General features: G+C 37.4%; 1 protein-coding gene across 1 annotated transcript; it reads right to left on the bottom strand.

The window, feature by feature from the left end:
* Nucleotides 1-4970: 4970 nt before the first annotated feature.
* LOC139733648 (PHD finger protein 24-like) lies at nucleotides 4971-20951 on the bottom strand. The gene is made up of 9 exons (XM_071644462.1): nucleotides 20692-20951; nucleotides 18857-19001; nucleotides 17944-18129; nucleotides 16780-16858; nucleotides 16036-16112; nucleotides 14992-15084; nucleotides 11650-11789; nucleotides 6796-6861; nucleotides 4971-5131 (listed from the first exon to the last, which is right to left on the bottom strand). The coding sequence occupies exons 1-9, from the start codon at nucleotides 20949-20951 to the stop codon at nucleotides 5017-5019; spliced, it is 1161 nt and encodes a 386-aa protein (XP_071500563.1). The 3' UTR covers nucleotides 4971-5016.
* Between the last annotated feature and the right edge of the window lie 344 nt (nucleotides 20952-21295).

The raw sequence follows: 21295 nt of genomic DNA, 5'->3' as shown, positions 1-21295 counted from the left end.
AATCTGATAAGATTTATATTCAGGACGTGTCAACATAGCATAGTGTTAATGGAATAAAAACAAAACGAGAAAAGCCAATTTCAGATTTACAAAATAGAATTGCCCATCATCCATGGGATAAAAGCATTTGAATTTTTAGTAATATTTTTATTTGAATTATTAGTAATATAAGCACAAACATAAAAAAACAAATCATAAATCAATTAAGACTGACAACAACACGAAAAACCGAAGGCCTACTCTTTCCTTCCTTCTCCTTCCAGCTCTTCACCTCTGTTTAATTCTTTTATGATAGAATTCGTTACGAGACTAGTCGTTACTCTGTGTACGATAACACAACTTGTAGTCAGTCAAATAAGCTACTTATCACAAAAAGGTCGACTACACTGAAGACATCTTACAACTATGGAAAACGCATGTCCTACGCTGCAACGCGTGTGTGTCTTGGAGCTGGTATACTCTACATTATTACATAGATACAATCTTATCTGACGATTAGATTAATAACCATTGATTTATAAAAAGCCGCATGCAGGTCTTTCGTTTCACACACACACGCGCGCGCGCTCGCACACACACACACACACACACACACACAATGTATACCGGCTAAGGAGATTCGAGTGTTAATTCTTAATATGCACCACATATCACAGCTCAGAAATCCGCTTTTAGAAACTTATCATTGGTTGACGCCAATAATATGTGACCTGAGCAAATTGGTTGTTTATTCACTTATAATTGGCTGCCGAATATTAGGCGAAAAATTACATGATGTGGAAAAAAAATCGTCCCATGATCCCGAAAACGGAAGATGCAAAGGAATCGAAAGTATGACAGGGCAGAAAACTAAGAAGTTCTGACGGAAGTGTTTATTTTGAATTCATCTATACCTCTTAACCCATTTTACAATCTAGAAATGGGATACACCCAGTCGACTGTCGAGAAAAGCCGCTGCGACTGATACCCCGCGTCAGATGCACACACTTGGGAGTATGAAAAAAAAAAATCCCTATTCCGTTTTGTGTGTGTGTGTGTGTGTGTGTGTGTGTGTATGTGTGTGTGACAGTGTTTGTGTTGTGTGCACTACATTTTCCTGGCAAATAATTGGCAGTGTCAATAGCTCTTTTATATTTTTGTTTGTTTTGATTTTGGGTTAAGGAAGGGTTTTTTTTTTTTTCACCCTTCAGGTGGGAGCAGAGGATGTGGAAATTGGTTTCCCAGATTTACCGAGAGGAAGGGGCGCCCTCGACATCACCAGGAGCAATAAGACTTATTTCATCTATATAGAATATAAGCATATATTTATGTTCTACGTATTTCATAAAGAGAGAACAGTTACCAAGTAGATGAACATGTGGGTAATTCAGTGATTAAGTCAAAACTTTGTCATCTGTTTATGCAAAAACAAAAATTATAAATTTGATGTTTTAATTTAGCAACTTAAACCATTTCCACATAAAGTCATCACTATTCATGTTGTTTGGTCATTGCAACACAACAAAAATTAATGAAAATGATATATCTTTTCCTTTAATGTCTTACTTACTTTTTTCGCTCCAGTCATTTGCAAAATAAAGTTAAAGTTTAGTAATATTTTTGCACGTGATTTTACCAAACTAAAGCCTATCTTAATTAGGGGAAAAAAATAATTTGCGCTTGCGCTTGAACTCACAAATCATCACGACGAAAAAAGAACCCTAAAGGTCTTAACTATCAAACACTGCCTGCGGGCTTAAATAAAACGCCATTATGTTAATAGAGATATGAAACAAAAAATACATACATAAACAAGGAACACACAGCACTTTGGCAGTTTTGATAGTTCATCACCACTGGCCACACTTGTTGGCACTGAACTATAGGGTCCTAACTTCAGTGTCAACAGTTTGGCCATGTGACACCTTAAACTTAATTGGCAAAAACCTTCATGAAGTTGACACTTCCAACAGCTATGACCGTCATGTTGGTTTTTGAAGGTCGATTCCTCTTGCGACAGTCTACATGAACCCGTGACCCTTAAAACATCGCACGCGATATCCGGCCACTCTGCATCTTGTTTGTGTTCCGACTGCCAATAGCCAATTACGACCCTACAGCAAAAGAAAACATGTACCTGGACTTATATCACTTATATCGCAATATTGACCCTACTATCTTGCATGCCCAGGACTTGTGCGAAAGGGAGTATAGCCGACTAACCAATCAACCAACCAACAAATAAATATACATTACGAAATTGAAAATTTGGCAGAGAGATGCATTATACATGCACCTGTTACTCGAATCAACTTCCTCTTACAGCAGGTTTTGGGCTCCCTCAAGAGGGACTTTTTTTTTCTTTAGACATGTATATCATGTTTATGACAACAAACTAAATGGCATACATTTTTTTTTTTCAAAATAGGTACTATTTTCAAAGTACAGGTGCGGGCTTGTATTACTTCCGAAACCGGTGTACTCTCTGTAAAATGAGGCCATCGCTCATTGGTCAACGCCCAACGCTCAGCTCTCACTCGCAATCATTAATCAATTACTTTCGACACCCAACTCCTGGCGGGGTGCGCAGAAATAGAAGGGAAATTAAACATACATATGTGCAGATTCTTTGTATGTTGCCGAGAAACAAAAAAAAAAAACCACACACACACACACATACACAAACAAACAAACAAACTGTTCATACAAATGTACTTTTATAACATCACCATATACTACCATCTTACAGTGTTATGGAAAATGTTGCTAACTATCATTGCTCAGCGTAAATCGTAAATATACACTGCATGGAACTCTCTGTTTGCGATACAAATCGCCTCCTGCCTGCACGAGGTACATAATCCTATACTTTTGGAAGTACAGTGTAGGTCCTAAATGAAACGCAATTGCATGAGGAAATTTGGTATTCTTAGGTTATGACACAGTTCTATAAAATCCCTCTGAATGTCAGTTTCTTGCCTTTTAAGAATTTTACATCTTATTGTTTCCATTTTCTATGTTTGATCGTTCGATTATTTGTCATGTTTGTTCTTTGCTGTACTTCTAACAATAGATGTTCATGTAGATCTATGCAGGCAGATCCATGAGGCACAATGGCTGCAAGGGTCGAAGTTAAGGTTTTTGTCATTCACCTATCCCTCCTGCCTGTAGCATGTTCCTTCAGATGTTCCTTATAAAAGCTGAACAATTATGTGCTCTCTGATGTTTTTCGAAATGTTCTTAATTTCTCCCTTTTCCTTTGCATCGTATTCACGCAACATCTGTTCACATGTGCACTTTCTATATAGTTAATGGCCTGCATATGAATTAGTAATTCACATGTAGTTCAAATTATATCAACATGACATCACTGTTCGCATCGGTCTGTGTAAATACAATGTCTCAATAACAACTTCTTATGCCTTTTGTGTTGCAATGTAAGATTTATAGACAGAAAGTCTGCACAAGTATCAGAATAAAGCAAGTAAAGGCGACGTGGATTGTATTCAATCATTTTTTTTTTGAAAAGATGCATTTTATAATAGATTCCCTGGCTGAATGATGATAACATAACATTCATTGTACTGAAATTGATCATAGTACCGCAGTGCAAATTGTATTCATTTAAATAAATTTGATACTTGAAAAGACAAAAGCGAACTTTATCAAGCACACAAAGTGTATATGAATTTTGTTTCACATCTGTCATTTTAATGCTTTTATTCATGCTGCAGCATTTCACAAGAACAATTTCACAGTAAAGATCATTACGTGAACAGATAGAAATGGGCAAGAATAAATACAGTATCTGAACAACAAAGTGGGATATAGCTATTTCATCACAGAGTTGCTCAAATGACATCAGCAAGAGGGTCACATACTTGTCAATGCATTTCTACAAAATTAGATACACATTTCTATCAATAAAAACAAGGGAAACGACTCTTAGAGCCCACGACAGTAGCACATCGAAACAAATACCATGAGATGGATGCTTGAACACCAGGTGCAAGATATACATACAATAGAAGTCAAATTGACAACAGTGGCAAGAATTGATATTTATTTTACAGTACTAAAAAGAAAAATGGCAGGAGACTCTTTGCAGATAACTTGACACAGAGATTCATTAACAAAGACAATGAGCATGACATGTATCAAAAGAAAAATACTGATAGACAATGGACAAGGACTTTCAACCTACTACAGCATGTTGTTTATCTTATATTTTTCGAGAAGACAGAACCATACGGACAATCATCTTCCAATTTTGAAAGAGCTTATGACAATAATTGTTTTCCTATTTCAAATCATTCCTCAAGCGATCGTGTCATTCTTTAGGTAAATTGACGGCATAGTGCTCTAGCCTGCTTTTGCCCGTGGGTAAACTTTGCTCTGAATTCATTCTACTTATACAGCTGAATTCAGAGTCGGGATTCACACCTGAGCAAAAAGATTTTTATTTTTTTTTAATAAGCATGCAATCAATTAATGGATGAGGCCAAGAAAAAAAAAACCTATTTGATGCGCTAAAGTTTGAAATGGTCATCTAGAAATTCTCACATAAAAGGACCTGGTATGTATGGAATCAATAAAGAAATGTTGACAAAAAAAAAGAGATAAACTCTTTCTACTTGTTATGTTGATGTTTTAAGGTCTGTACTGTATTTAAAACTTCTCAAACAAATCAACTTGACCTTCTGACATCATCAAGGGGTTTGATAGGATGACTGAGGGGAAAGGAAGCAAATAGACATCTGGGCCCCATTTCATAAAAGATGTTAGGATGACAACTCTTGCTGGAATGACAACTTCCCACAGCAAACAGCCAATCAGGAAGCTGGATTCTTGTCGTTACCATGACCATTGTCATTCCAGCAAAGAGTTGTCATCAAATCAACTCTTTATGAAATGGGGCCCAGATGATAATGTTCCTGCAATCTACTGATGGGGGAGGGTTCCAACTTTGATATCGGGAATCCTGCTGGGGAGCTGGTCTACATATTCCATGGGTTGGCACCACACACCCCCAATCGGTTACAGGCCTGTGACTGGGTGTCCTCGGATGTAGGGCGAGATGGCAATCGTGTTGGGTCTGGCGCTGAGGATGCTCAAGGCTCTCTGTCTGATGAATCTTTCCCACGTGATCAACCTGTTACCATGACAATTTTAAAGAGATGTTGGTGCTCATCTAAATTTGATGCTCCATTTCATTTTCCTTCCCTTTCTTTTTTTACATTTGTTTTAATTTTGGTGGTTTTTTTTTCAGGTCATTTTAAGAAAAATGTACAAATTTAAATTCGGAGGATTCCTGAAAGGATCAAGACAGCTGGATTTCTGATAGCACATTGTCAGTTCAGTCCTTTACCCATGATGGCTTGAATAATGACAGGCCATTCTTCCAAAGTGCCTTTCAGGAGAGCTAGGGAAGATATCTGTGACATTTGTCATCTATCTGGGGTTTTTTTCTTCTACTTACTTTTTTTTTCATTATCTAATTGGCAACAGGACTAATGATCACCTGAGCAGCAGACTTTGCCTTTGTGATACTCCACCTAAGGCAAACTATTTCAAAAAATGTTGATCTACTGGGATTGCTGCAAGCCTCTTGGGCAGCACCCTCCTAGTTTTTGGTACAGGCAACTCCTCTTATAATGGAGCCCTTGGGACCAGCAGTTTTCTTTCGTTATATCAAAATTTTGTTATATCAGAACAAATAAAGCATATAAAGATAACTAGATGATAACTTTGGGCTCTGAATTCTACTTTGTTGTATCTGAATTTTTTTTATAGCCGAGTTCGTTATAACGGGAGTGCACTGTATTTGGGGCCCTTCCTAGTGGCTTCTCTTGGGCACTACCACAATTTTTAAAACTATAGGAAGCCAGTCAGGGCCCCTCGGAGGCACCACCGCCATTTTTACAAACTGTAATTCCCTCCTTTTCCTGCCAAATGTCATCAAAATCAAGCACCTTGTTTTTCAGAAGAAAAACATTCTGAATGTCATTAAAAGCTGTTCATCATTTTTGGGTAATTTTACCATGCCCTGGAGGAGAAAGGGGGAGGGGGAGGTTCCACCACCATTTGTACAAACTATGATTCCCTCGACCCAATGATGATTCCTGCCAAAGTTGGCAGATCTGAGATGTCTTGTGAAACGATCAAGTGCAAACAGGGAGCCTACAATCAACTCATTCCTTGCTCCGTCTAGATTTGTTCTATTGTGGCCAAAGAAGGATTGCAGCACGTTTAACAGCTGGGAGCGATAACATAAAAAATGAATTTAATTACTATGGATTTGTGTTGCGTGCTGAGGGTTCAGTAGTGCACTTGATGGGAGAATGAAAAATATATATTTTTTTTAATGAAAAAACATGCTGAACTTCATCATAGGCTACTTTACTAGGTCCGTCCTTTCATAAACACTGGGACTAAAACGAATGTCAGAATAACATGCAAAATTGATTTTCCTTCCCTTGTGTCCAGGAACCACATTTCCATTGCAGAGATGAAACTCATCAATTACAGTAGCAACCTATAAACATTGTTGCTTTCAACATTTGGAACAATTCAACATCCTTGCAGAACTGACACAAGTGGTTTTACTAATCGCATCAAAGAATCATTTTACAAACATCCTGTTATCTGTAAAATAACCTATTAGCATTATTGTCACTATTAGAATCAAAAGAAGGAAATCATCATATTAAAGCGATAAATCTTTAGTACAGTATGAGAAGGAGATCTGGTTGAATGTGGAAGAAAAAAGTCAAAAATCAAAGTTATCGGGCCACAGGTGTTGGCTGCATGACATACTTGCGCTTATTAGCTGGGTTGTGCATCCTTTCCTGACATTCCCTCCCCTCCGAGCTCATCTCTAGCCTATATAGGAGAGATTATGAAATCATATCATGGAACACTGTCAGAAGATGAAACCACATCTGCATAAGATAAATAGAAAGTAGGATATCATTTTACGTCAAACTGCAATTTCTGCAGTGTGGTAACATGAGACATCAGTGACAAATACTTAAAATTTCCTTCTTTTAAAGGGAAGATAAACCCCAAGAACAATGTGGATTGAGTGAAAGCAGCAACATTAGTAGAACACATCAGTGAAAGTTTGAGGAAAATCAGGCGATCGATGCAAAAGTTATGAATTTTTAAAGTTTTGGTGTTGGAACCGCTGGATGAGGAGACTACTAGAGGTTATGACGTATGAGTGGACAACAATACCAAGAAAATATAAAGCAAATACTACAAAAATCCATTTTTCATGAAAATTACAAATTCCATCAACTTGATATTGACATATGTTAAGGGTAGCAATTATTCCCCCTGCTTTCTGAAAGCGGTTGGTCCACTGCTCCTTCATAATTCTAGAAAAGTGAATTTTTGTTGAATTTCCTTTATATTTTCTTTGTATTGTTGTCCACTCATACGTCATATCCTCTAGTAGTCTCCTCATCCAGCAGTTCCAACACCAAAACTTTAAAAATCCATAACTTTTGCATCGATTGTCCGATTTTCCTCAAACTTTCACTCATGTGTTCTACTAATGTTACTGCTTTCACTCAATCCACATTGCTCTTTGGGTTTACCTTCCCTTTAAGACATCCATGTCCTGCATGAAGGGAACAAGAGCCACAGATACAGCAGAGGTAGCTATGATTGCCACAAAACTTTCACATTGGCACTAGTTGCAAGCAGAGCACACGTTTGGGGCTCGAATCTATATCAGACCGATTTGACAAGGAAATGATTGGCAAAAGCATCAGCGTCTGAGTGAGCCATAAAATCAGTTAAAACATCCATGCAAGGAACAACATACTCTTTGACTATTCAAATTTAGTACTAACAGTGCAATCAGAGAAGAACAACACAGAGGAAGTTTGAGTTGGCCCCAGGCAGTGTTTGGCTTTCACTTCCTTGACAACTTGAAAGCCAAGGGTAAATTTGAGAATGAAGAAAGAAACAAACACACGCACACGCACACACACACACACACACACACACACAAAGAACATAGAGATCAACATTTCTCTTTCAAAGGGCATCAGTGTTCAGGGATGTAAGGAGGAAAGAGACGGGTAGATTTACTCATTCGCACGCCCACGCAATTGTCAATTGCTCATCAGGAATTGAGCATGTTTGCCTAGGAACATTCAAAATATTGATGCATATGTAAAAGCTGATGTAACCTACAGTGCTATGCCATATCTTATTAATCAAACGCAGCTATTAATGTGCATGCCGTAGTGACTTTCACGACAGCTGTAACACCAAGTGTGATTACCCAGCTCAAAACCCACGAAAAGTCCCAGATCAGGATTCTCGGGAATGGACCAAATATGTCATTTGGGTTGACTAACTTGAAATTTTCAAGTCTGTCTTACCTGGGAAAGTCATCTTTCCTCTAACTTCTATTCAAATTTGGCCGCTTAGAAGAAAAAAAAAAAAAAAAGCTCTCTGAAACTACGCAGAAAAGTAAAAATTCATTACGTTTTCTTTTTGTGGGTTTTGAGCTGGGCAGTCACAAATAATCAAGTTTGAATAAAAAAATATGGGTGGTTTGTTTTGTTGTCGCTGGGTTTTTTGTTGCTTTTTTTTAAAGTGATGGAAACTTCATTTGTAGAAAAAGAAATTGTTTAAAGGAAATAGATCTTATTACACAATATAGCATCTAAAATTTCTATTAAGTTGGAGAAAAAGGGAAACTGTCCAAAAAAAAAAAAAAGAAGAAACACCACCCAAATTCAAAATTAGCCAAGTTGAGAAAATTATGAATATTCCAAGTCATCACATACTACATTACATTACAAGCCCAATGAGAGTTTGACAAGGAAAAGACAGAAGTTTACATGGTTGGGTTCAAGATTCATAATTTCAAACTTTTTTGGGAAAAAAAATAATTGTAAGGGGGTGTATTCACTTCTATACTTATCATGTGTATAAAGTCTTCAGCAAATTCTTTGTAAGTTCTTAAATGTGTTGAAAACTGTCGAGCAGTAATCATGCACTGAAATACAAACTACAAATGTACAACCAGTTCAAAAAAGAATCATTGCCTTTAGCAACTGGTTGTTTTGTGTTGATCTTGAAATTCATAAAATCACGCTTTTAGCTTAACATGGGGAACACTTCCCGTGTCGATGCTATATTTTTGTGCCATTGCACTGGGTTCTACGATAGCAATAGGCTTGTTCAGAGGCCAAACCTACTTTTTTATTTTTCATTCAAATGTGTTTCTTGGCACAAATGTTCGTTGGGGCAAAACTATTTTTTACCACTGATTCCAGACAAGCCTGTTAATAATTTGAACATGATCTTCAAGGAAGAAGATCAAAATGTCAATGTTATCTCTTTAACCCTTATGTTATCACAATCAAGCATAATTGCTGTGCATTTTTTTAACAGAAATTATTAACAAAGCAAATTTCAGAGTCAATGTGACTTTCATATCAATTTTGAAGAATGAAAAGGAATTTGTTTCTAGCAGATTCCAACAAATACATGTAATTCATGTGTTTCTTGGAAGAACGGAGTGAAAAGACTTGAATATTTGCAAAATTCCTTGTGTACTTTTAATACTAATTTACAAATATATGCAGATAACATTGTCCTGCATGTATATGATTTTGATCCCTTTGGGAATAACTATTCCAATATCCCCAAGACTTTACACATTGCACGTGGAAGTACTGTTACATCATCTAGATTAAAAATGAAATAACAATTCACAGAAATCTCTTTATTATTTTTTTTTAATAATTTGCCTAATGATGGTTAATTAGGAAAATGATATTGTTCAGCAAACTAAATCTTTTTTTTTTTTTTTGCTTTTATTTTCTCCCAGACCAAGAACCTGGTTTGATATGATATCTTGGTTTTAAAAAAGTTTTTATTCCAACTTTGACAAAATATCTATTCGTGAAAAGCAAAAGTGCATAAGTTGAGCAAATAAGGGGCTATTTCACCAGATGCAGTGTTTTCACTTGCACCAAGGAACATTTGTGCCAAGCAAGACATTTCTACTACAAAATACAGTGATCATCCCTTTTGTTTTATGGCCTAAGTAAGTCTAATATAGAATGTAACTGTATTGGCACATACACCTGTCATTGTGGATATGCATGTGGGCGTAGATATTTTTCTTTCGGTTTCTGTTCCCTCTTGTGAGCATTTTTTCCAGGGCCACCAGGCAGCTTGTCTTTGTGCTCAGGCCGCCTCATTGTTGTAATTGTAAGTAAAACAATTAGAGGGTCCTCTCACAAGCTAGAACCAAACCATAGGAGAGCAAGCCCCAGTGAGAGGGCATTAATAGCAGACCAGTCTGAGTCAGTTTTTTGTATTTCTGGATTTCATTGTCCTTTTTCAGAAGTCATATGGCATATAAATTTTTGATATCACAAAAACAAACATCTTTAACAGGGGTCGCACTTAACTTTTTTTTAAACTAGCCAGGCGGACTACTTAGAATAAATTTTGACACTGAAGCAATATTTTGGCTAGCCAGACAGACTAGTTACTTCAGAATTTTATGATTTTTAGCTGGTCCGACATGATTTTGGCTGGCCAATGGCCAGCGGACCATCGCCAATTTCGAACCCTGTTTAACAGCATTCAGTGACTCCATTTTACAGAACTTTGCTGAACCATCACTCATCAGCTCAAGAGAACATCATTTTCAACCAACAAAATGAAACGTATGGTATCTCCCCTCCCAGACAGACACATTCAGCCCTATGTAGTGATTAGAAGAGGATCCCAAAACATGAATAAATAGAATCATCTTCCTAGACACACAAATCACTGCCAACATTGCTGATGTCGGCAAGAATCTCGTTGCTTTTTCTTTACTTTTCTCTTTTCTAAATTGACATCACTCATTTTGAACCTCCTCTTTCTTTTTTAAATGTGGATATAAAGTCAAACTTAGATGAAAATATACACATCAGGCATATGCACTCACACATCACAAACACACACACACACACACACACACACACACACACACACAAACACACATATTATATACATACATTCATACTGAATGGATATGTCAAAACATAGTATCAAATGTAATGGCACTTTATTTGCTAATAAGCACATCATCTAGCTTTCTCCCCTTGCTGGTCAGCACAAATGTCCTAAAAGGACTTTTCAAGGAATAAAGAAGCTTCTCTGTATTATATCACAGAGGATTTTTCTTTTTTAAAGCAGGTTGCCTAGATTTCCCAATGAGGCTAACTATAGACTGCATACTAACACATTCAAATCTATGAACATGTATAGTAATAAGCTATTCTTAGACTATTAACCTCTACTTCAAAAACACTTTCAGTACTTTGAATCCAGTTTGCATAATTCTATGTTAGTTGTTGGTGCATCTGGCAAACCTTGGTTCCAGGTTGTCAAGAAGAACCACTGTCAGAAAGACATAAGCATAACATTTGAATAAATCATGTTAGTTCACAGGTTTATGTTGGAGTGATGAGCCAAATCCTCATAAGACAGCTATGCAATTTGCAGCTACAAATCATAAGTGCATTACATGAGCACATGAATGGTTAGATAGGAAGTAGAAGAAAACAAGTTGTTGTGTGTTTGTTTTGAAAATAATAGAAGTAATGCCAGTATTTCAGCAATTTCTGGCATACTGTAACATACCCCAAGCTTTTCAGCCATTCATAGTAGACCTCAGCAGCTGCTGCTACACTGATGACACCTGTGCTGTGAAAGTCTTTCACCCGGAAACAGTTTTTGATGCGTTCAACTTCCTTGGGGGTCACATAGATCAAGAGCTGCACCTGATAGTAGAAATATCATCATTATATTGACCAATGATGATAATGATAATGACAAAAATAATGATGACGATAAAGATTATCACACATAGTTTGAAAAAAAATTCTTCTGCTTTACTCAAAAATATGAATTGGCTTTCCAAAACCAAGAAAAGTCAACAGAACACTTTCTTTTTTTTTTAGATGGAGTGAAACATTGCAAGAAGAAATTCTCAGCTTGAAACTGACATGTATGTTGGTCGAGTTGAATTTTCCTCATCCACTTACTAGAGAAAGAAAACCTAACCTCTTCAGTGGAGGTATTGAAAACAAAGGATTTGACGTTTATGGTCGACTGAAATGCACTTAAAGAACCCTTTGCTTGATTTTCTGATATGTATACTGAAACTTTTCCTGCTAGATAATGAAGCACATTCTATCCAGTATTATCTCAAAGTATCAATACTCATTCTGACTGTTTTGATAAGTTTCTGTAGGCTGTTTGTACATTTTTTCATGCACTACACTGGGATAAAATGGAGAAAAACAGCAGAAAACAAAAACGAAAGTGTGAAAAGGTATGCAAAACACAAAACTGCTGAAAAAAAAATCCTTTGCTATGATTCTAACTAGAAATGTCGCTATGGCGACTGGTATGCCTCCGCCATAATGCATGATTCTCCTAATGGGTCTATAGTACATGTGGACAATGTGTGATTACATTTTCACAAAATTGGCAAAATATCAAAATGACATGTTTGTCACAAATGTATTGAATGTTTACCTTCCTTGACCTACACGTGTATGTTTAATTGGATGAATTGGAGGAGAGCATGTATTTGGGGATTTAAGAACTTTAACTTGACTTTGACCCTTTCATAAGTTTATGCACCGAGTAATTTTCAAGGTATGGAGAAAAAGTGCAATTTCTGTATTGAACAGTAAATTGTTATCATTTCCATCTGGCCTTTGGTTTATAAGAGAATCACTGTCGGGCAGAACATACATAAATATGTACTAAGTTTCAAGATAACTTGAGCCACTTCCGAGATATGGAGAAAGAAGTAAGTTCAGCACTTTCACTTTGACCTTTTGACCTTTGACCTTCTTGGCAAAAAAAAAAATCCCAGATAATTTCTATTGGGTTATACATGCATACATCAAGTTAAACAAAATAATCCTGCTGGCATTGCATAAATATAAGGAAAATAGTAAAATTTTGAAGTATTGCCTTGACCTTTGACCCCTGACCTTTGACCCAATGAACCCTGAATTTCCTAGATAACCACTGCCAGTCAGTACATGCATATATACTATGTTTCATGAAGATACCTTGAACAATTTCCAAGATACAGAGAAAAAAGTAAAATTTTAACACTTTACTTGACCTTTTGACCTTTGACCTTTTGACCTCATGACCCCAAACTTTCACCAGAGAATTTTAATTGGGTAATACATGTACACACTAAGTTTCAAGAAAATATCTTTAGGCATTGCATAGATATGGGGGAAATAGTGAAATTTTAATCATTTGACCTTGACCTTTTGACCTTTGACCTTGAGCATGTGCACCCAAAAGTTGATAGGCACAACTTCACCCCCTAATACAAATACATGCCAAGTTTCATTAGGATACCTCAAAAGGTTTTGGTAGTTACCCTGTCCACAAAATTCATTACGGACGGACGGAAGGACGGAAGGACGGACGGACGGACGGAAGGACGGACGGACGGACGGACGGACGGACGGACGGACGGACGGACGGACGGACGGACGGACAACCCGAAAACATAATGCCTCCGGCACCACTTCGTGGCGGAGGCATAAAAAATACATGTAGATTGAAGGCTTATCTTTCAGATCAAATTCAAAGCTAACAATAGTTCTTGCTAACCCTAACATCATGCTTTGAAGTCCACTAGAAGCTCAACCAAAACAACCTTTAGTGGAATAGTGATACATCCATATTTCTTGCTTGCAATTGGATAGCTTTTGGATTGTGTTCTAAGTAGTAGGCATTCCTTTGTACTGCTCCTATATGTTCCCATTACAGAACAGTGGTTTTTTTGTTCATGAAAACACGAGAAAATCATGTGTATTGAGTATCTGTGTGTTTGAGTTTTTTCCAATTTATCATTTGAGTCCATGTAAAGCCATGTAAAGGAAACTAGTAGATTAATTACTGTCTGACAGGTAAATGCATGATGTCCAATTACATCATCATCTTGGCCATTTCAGGCTTTTGCATTAAAGTTGGAATATCAAATGATGAGTTTGTATTTCAACACTCATAATGCTGATATTTGTGAGAGTAAACACTATATGGCAGTAGATCATGTAGTAGTGATCGTCAAAATGATTGTCCAGTCCTTCATAGAAGCGTGCACCCCTTAACAGTGGCAAGATGATCAATCATCACTGATTATGTGTGCATCAAATGCGAGTTACAGTGCACTCCCGTTACAACGAACACGGCTATAACGTAATTTTGTTATAACGAAGTAAAACTTCTGGTCCAAAAAATTATCGCCATTAATGTCTATGGTACAAAATTCGCTTATAACGAACACAGTTGTAGCAAAAATTTTTTGTTATAACGAAGTCTTTTCCAAGTCCCACGGACAAAGAAAAACAAAAGAAATGTGCTCCGTTATAACGAAATGCGGATCGCCTTCGAAAATTCTTAGCGGAACAAGCATGGGCGAACGCTTCACATCACGGTGTGTCCGCTCCGTGTGTCACGCACAGTTTCCGTCAATTTTATGCTCTCTTTAATGTAATATCCAAACGAAATTTAAAAGGTACGGTATACCATTCCGTTTCACATATCTGCACAGTGTACGATGAGTATTCAACAAACAGAATATGATATAAGCGTGGTTTCCTTGTTTTTGTTATACATTGTATTTGTTCGGTTATAACGAAATTTCGTTATAATGAAAGAAAACTGCCGGTCCCGAGCATTTCGTTATAACGGGAGTGCACTGTATATGCTATGAACCCCTTGACACTGTTGGCATGAAAAGCAAGAGAGGGCAAAATAACCATTTAGGACTAAGATGAACACAATTACATAACTGTGAGGTAGGGATGATAGGATATACCCATAGTAGATGATACAACTGTCTTTCTTCACATCAAATACTTTGCCCTCCATCAGCCCATCCTCTATTTCTCTCTTGGTCGAGTTCCTCCACATCAGGTGACCGATCACATGATCACTCACCTGGGGCTGTTTCTCCAGTATGTCCAAGGACTCCACTAGAACAAAGTCTTGCCAGGAGACTATGCCATCGTTGTTAGTGTCATACTGGAGGAACTTTACAGAAGGGATGAATGGGATGAGGGTAATGAGTAAAGCAATACATCAGTTCAAGGTTATCAGAGTGGATTAGATTAAAGGTCATATGACTAATGTTGTTTCAAAATATACAGTCACACTACAACTGCTTATGTGTTGGAAGCTTTAAGTTTGGCCAACCAGTGTTGGAAAAATATGGCTGGAAATATCAAGTTTTGATTTAATTGACTGTAGAGATAATTCTTTTATTTATATGCAATGGGAAAACAGTAATTTGAGTGTAATGTGAGAAGAGTTGAACTTGAGACATCAAAATGATTTTCACGCTCAACCCTGTATAGACAAGGCCATTTTGAAATTGCATAGCCTGGGGTGGGGTGGGTAAATTGCATTGGCCGTTTATCAACCTATCCTATCGTGACCAAACTTGGTGCGTCAGTGTCCCATCATATAATTTACAAGCATACATCTACAGTCAAATTTATGATGTCTATTGCTATTTCTAATCTATCTAGTTAATTGTCCAAATATACACATCTTTTTCAATTTCTGATATTTTGCCTCCTTGTAAAAACATCAGGGCATTTTTTTTAAATTCATAAATTGAAGAAAGTTGATGCCTAGTGTAAGTTTTGAATCTTACACTCAGCTCCCCCCACCCCCCCCCCCCAAAAAAAAATAAAGCCCCAACAGTTTCAACACATATAAATGAAGAGTTTGGTCGCAGAAACCGATAAGTCCATTTTTGAAGATTTTGAAGTACGGTCTCTGCCATAAAGTACAAAATAATACCTTTTAAATGATATATTGGTCACTACATATAAAGGTACATTTTTGAAGTTATGGTCCAAAGAAGCAAACATTTTCTTACTATTCTCTTTATTTTTCTTGACCTTTAATCGCAAATATCTCCATCTGGCAAATATGGACTTATCAGGTCTTGCGAACAAACTCTTCAATATGCTGTACCTTGTCTCTTCGGGTTCCTTCACTCGAGCCTTCATTTCTCTCCACACTCAAAAAGTCTGCCCAGGACATTCTAGAATCTGTTGAATGATACAACAATGCAAATACTTGGTATGCTTATAGGAATTGCTATTCTAGAAACAGAAGCAAATCAAAATCACATTCTAGGTTGAGTACGGATAATGTCATTAGCATAACATTTGAGAATGAAATATCTACATTTGTTTTGTTAGTTTTTTTTTTGTTTTTTTTGGGGGGGGTGGGTGCCACAATATGAGTGATTGGTACATTATCTTTATAGTTTGTTTGTCCTATCATAATACTGTTGTTGTTGTGTTTTTTTTTTCTGTTGTAATTACTAATGATCTGCATGTGGCATTTCTTTACATGTCAAAGAGGTATCAATTTATAAACCTACAATGATTCATGAATGAACAAAAATGTTGTTGAATGCTCAACCAAGTATCTCAATTCACCAAATATTACAGAACCTTCAAGATATAACCATCAATCACAACACAGCAAAAACTTTCTGCTATCTATTGTTTATCAACACTCCTTCTCTTGCATTACATCCTACGTCGTCCATGTTGGATATAGAAGTACATCATGCATATTTAACAGTAAGTAGAATTTGAACGTATGGGCAGTCCACACTGTCCTGTCATCTATCTGCATATTTGTAAGACTTTGCTTCACTTTAATGATCGTTTCTGAGGGGATGGGATTAAATGACATTAACTTTACCTCCATCAGTGTCATATCTGTCAAACTTCTCCATGACACTGTCCATTTCTTCCATGGAGAGGAGGTTGCCTAAAGACTCCTGAAAGAAAATGGTGAAAGAAACAATCAACTTCAAGCAGTCTTATGGGTATTGTCAAATGCATCTACACTACTTTTGTGGAGGGGAGGTTGCTCAGGAGTGCCACAGCAATCTGCAGTCATCCCTACAAAATCTTCCCTATACGCAGAAGAAAAGGCAAAATGATCTTTAGTGTTACATACATGGATAATCAACAAAGAGGGGAGATTATCAAGAAAATAACAAAGAAAAAAAAAGAGAGCAATGGCTGTGGAAAGCAAAGCTGCCAATGACATGTGATATACATACAATCATCTTCTGTTTATTGGGGGGGGGGGGGGTGGGGAAGGGGGAACTGGATTAGGAACTCACTGGGCATATCAGTTGCTATGCCAGGCTATCATCTAGGTATGTATAGCATTCTTCTGAATTCATTCTTCTTCCATACAGCTGTTATCCATATATAACATCCAATATACTTTCATATGACTGCATATTACTTTTTGCAATCAGGATCTATGCAATCTCTCCATGAAATTCAAATATTTTAGCTACGACTTGAGCTTGTTATAAGATCATGACAACAACCTCCTTTTTCACACCCTGTGGTGAAAATGATCTTTGAATGTGGGGTGTGACCATAGGATTGTTCTACAGATACACTTGTACCGATCTTTCATTTTTCTTTCCATTATCATCACTATTGACATTACCTAGTCCTTCCTTATTTCTCTCCATTAAAGGTGGCCATCATGAAGTCCCATTAGATTGTTGTACAAAATGAAAGAACCAATTGCTTCATTCTAAAGAATCCTTTCAAAGATTGTCCAAGATTGAGAATCTAGTCTCATTTTTGTGTGCATGCCTTTTTAAATGTTGCAGTAAGTACTTCAATTTCAGTTGCTTGGTTATGTTTTCAGTAATTATGCTTTTTAAAGGTCTCAGACAACTTTAGTTTTTGTGGGCTCAAGGATACTTTTTGTAGAGTGTGACAACTTTGTCAGCTAAAGTTTACTTGCATTTTGCAGGAGTATGTTATATAGCAAGTTGACAAAAGAACATAATAAAACCAGCAGTAGTACAAACAAGATGGCTTCAAAACTTACACACTCAGAGCAACTCCAGCCAATGTCCTCGTCTGACCGTCGCAAGGCAGCAGCAAAGTTTTCATCCTGGCAGTATCCTCCGCTTTCCAAACACAGCTGGTGGTAGCAACGGCCACAGATGCGACATTCATGAATCACATCGTTCTTGACCATGTGGCACAGAATGCATGTGACATCAAATTCAATCTGCCAAGTGAAATAAATGTATGACTAATCACAAGATGTAATGACATCCATGATGAGTAAGTTATTATTTAATGCTCAGCTTTCAGAAGAGTTTATAACATTGCCTCATATTTTTCTTTCACAAATGGTTTACTAGACTACCAAGGAAGGACCATTAAAGAGGAACTATTGCAAGTGTTGTTTTTTTTATCCTTTTTGTGTTATTTGAACATTTTATCCCATTTATGATTTGATCTTCACTCTTTTTGTGTCATGAGATGGTGGCAATTCACCTTATCTCGGTAATTTTATAATCGATCCCCTGCTTTTGTCTTTTGTAAGGTTGGGTCTCCTTGTACATACAAGTACACATAATAATTGAATGATAATGACTCTCATCTGTTAAGGACAGTTGTGGGTGGGTCTTAAACAAGAATAGTACCGGCAGGCCCTATACAATAACTCTGGAAATGAAGGCTAACTTAGCAATTCCACATTCAACGTGAATGGAATACTGCTAAAATACTTAGCTAGTAGAATGCCATTAGGAGTTTGATGTTGATACATGCTATTTATGTTTTTCGAAATCCAATTGCATACTTGTTCAAATTCTAGTGAATTATTTTATTATAAATAACATTAGAAAAATCAATTGCAAGAGAGCAGAAAGCTTAATTTAAAAAATTTAATTTTTTTTCTGAGCATGAGGGGATTATGGTCTCATTTCTGTTGTTGTTACAAGACTTACTTCCAAGATTGTCTCGTAGTCGAGGTTTGCTGAAGGTGTCCCATAACTCGCCTCTTCACGAGACAGCTTCCGTCTCTCTACCTGCCTGGCCTCTCGCTGAGCATCCACGGAGTCTGTTGGAATGTCATCTGACTCATCAGCAATTCTACATACATGTACAAGACCAAAACAGGTTTGAGGGAAGAAAATAAAAAGGAAAAACAGTAGTTATGTCATCCATAAGAGTCTAGGCCCAACTGATATTTCTTTAGAAAGGAATTTTCAAAAAAATGCAATTGTCTCATTTTGTATTTCTATCTAACTTACCGTCATTACGTGCCTATTCTACTCATCATGCGTCTTTACCAGCAGTAGCTTAGTGCAATGGCAGTACTTGAAGTGTAGGGTAGATTTATCAATATCAACCAGAACACCCATCCGAAAATTGTTACTTGCCACGTAGGGTCTAGGTCTAGACAACCTAGGCCAAGACTGGTAGGCCTAGTGTAGTGTACTACTAGGCCAGCCCGCCTATAGTAACTAGGGCTCTAGGTAACTGCGACCAGCCCGAACGCAAAGCGTTAACGGTACAACTGTGTGAAGGAGCACCCCGGGGTTAGGGCTCTAGGCTATGCAATGCCAATGACAATTCGCCAATGGTGATGCCTGTGAACACTGACTTAAACTAAAATTAGAGTTCTAGAGGAGCGGACCCACTTTCAAGGATATTTTGTAGTATTCCGGTAAAACGGGCAACAGAAATTAAATAACTTTTTTTTTTTTTATTGGAAGAGGTACCAAAGGCCTCTTTGTCTTGACACTACATCACAATTTTGTATGGTGAACAATTACCCTAGTAGTACCAGGGCCTAGTAATAATCAATTTTATGCAGAAAATTTGCAACCACCAAGACTAGTAAGACAAGGACCCGCTTGCGGCAGGGGGTCCAGTTTGCGGCATCCCACACGAAAGCGTCCCCTGATTTCTTCAAACATTAAAATTTTGCAAGCACCAAAAATTCTTTGATGGTCCAACTACGTGTACTGAACTAGTTTTCCAGCTTGTTAGAGCACTTTATTTGGATTCATTATCTCGATCCTTCACAATTTTATAGTTTTTCAAGATTGCATGCATTTCATCAATTTCCACCCATTTTGACATATAAAATAGCGCTATAAACATGAAAATCCCATAGGGGTGCCGCAAACCGGACCCATCCCCGACATTTTGGTCACTGTTGAAATCCTCAAAACTGAAAGGAAATGAATTTTAGCATTAGAATATTTAACAGTCACAGGAGGACTCCTTACCAAGCATGCCAAGCCTCTTTTGATAATTCTATTGTTAAGATTTTGTGCAAAGATACAAACATGGGATGATGGTGGTCGCCTAGCAACAAAACAAATCTTACCGCTTTGTTGTTAAGAAAGTCATACTACTTTGCTGCTATTCCATGTCCTCACCACATAGAACATCTAGATCTAACGTTAGACAATAATCAGGTCTGAAACAGTGTGACACAGACAGTGGCCATCATCTTATTCTGAGTCTGAGTTATTTCATAATTTTGGTATCAAAAGAAAGCTCTTCAGTTGCTCTCTTCAAATAAAACAATTTAGAAAAAAAAATACCCTTCTACTTTTGAAGATATGGTTAAATATTCCTAACGTTAGGGGTGCCACAAACTGGACCCCTGCAGCAAACTGGTGCCCCGACTCTAACGTTAGGTGTTTATTACTCCATTTTTTAACATGGTATCTACACAAAAGTCAAAACCAGTCAGATCTACATATATAATTATGTCTTTATGAATGCATGCCTGTACACTTTATGAAATAGTGATGGTTTTGCCCACGCAGACTCGCTATATCTGGGTCCCTGGTCTTGTTGAGATGTGGTGTTGCTCGTATCCACATTACTACTTTCAGACACGGAGCTTGTTGTGCCTTGTCTTGGCTCTTTTCCTTTCAAGACGCCACCATCTTGCCCTTTACTTGATCCTGCGTGCGCGACAGCCGCCGCTCGAAACAGGTTCGCAACTCGACCAATTCTACCCGCTAATTGCGCTCTTTTCTGGAGTCTTTGTCTTCGATATTTTGCCACAGCACTTCCCATCATCGAATTTCAATAGTAGTAGGAAAGAAAATTGTGAAAATGGGGAAAGGAAGAAATCCTGTCAGCAGAGGGAGAGTCGGTGAATTAATTCCGGGAGGTAGCTTGCCAGTCAAAACTAACGAGCAAAACTTTCGACCAATGAAAAGTTGTGCACACACACTAACAAGTACAGTGTACGTACATGTACGTGTGTGTGTGGTAGAAATGCAGAACAAAACATACAACAAGGTAGAGATGTATCGAGAGAGGGCGTCTTCCATTCCCAGCATTCCTAGTGTAAATATTTCTCGTCGACCTAGCGACAGCGGACGCTTGAATCTGAATCCGGCTCTCATTTTTCATTT

Source organism: Diadema antillarum, unplaced genomic scaffold (assembly GCF_040938485.1).
Source record: "Diadema antillarum isolate AM-2024a unplaced genomic scaffold, OU_Dant_1.0 seq00000486_RagTag, whole genome shotgun sequence".
NCBI lineage: Eukaryota > Metazoa > Echinodermata > Echinoidea > Diadematoida > Diadematidae > Diadema > Diadema antillarum.
This window is presented reverse-complemented; position numbering and strand designations above follow the sequence as displayed.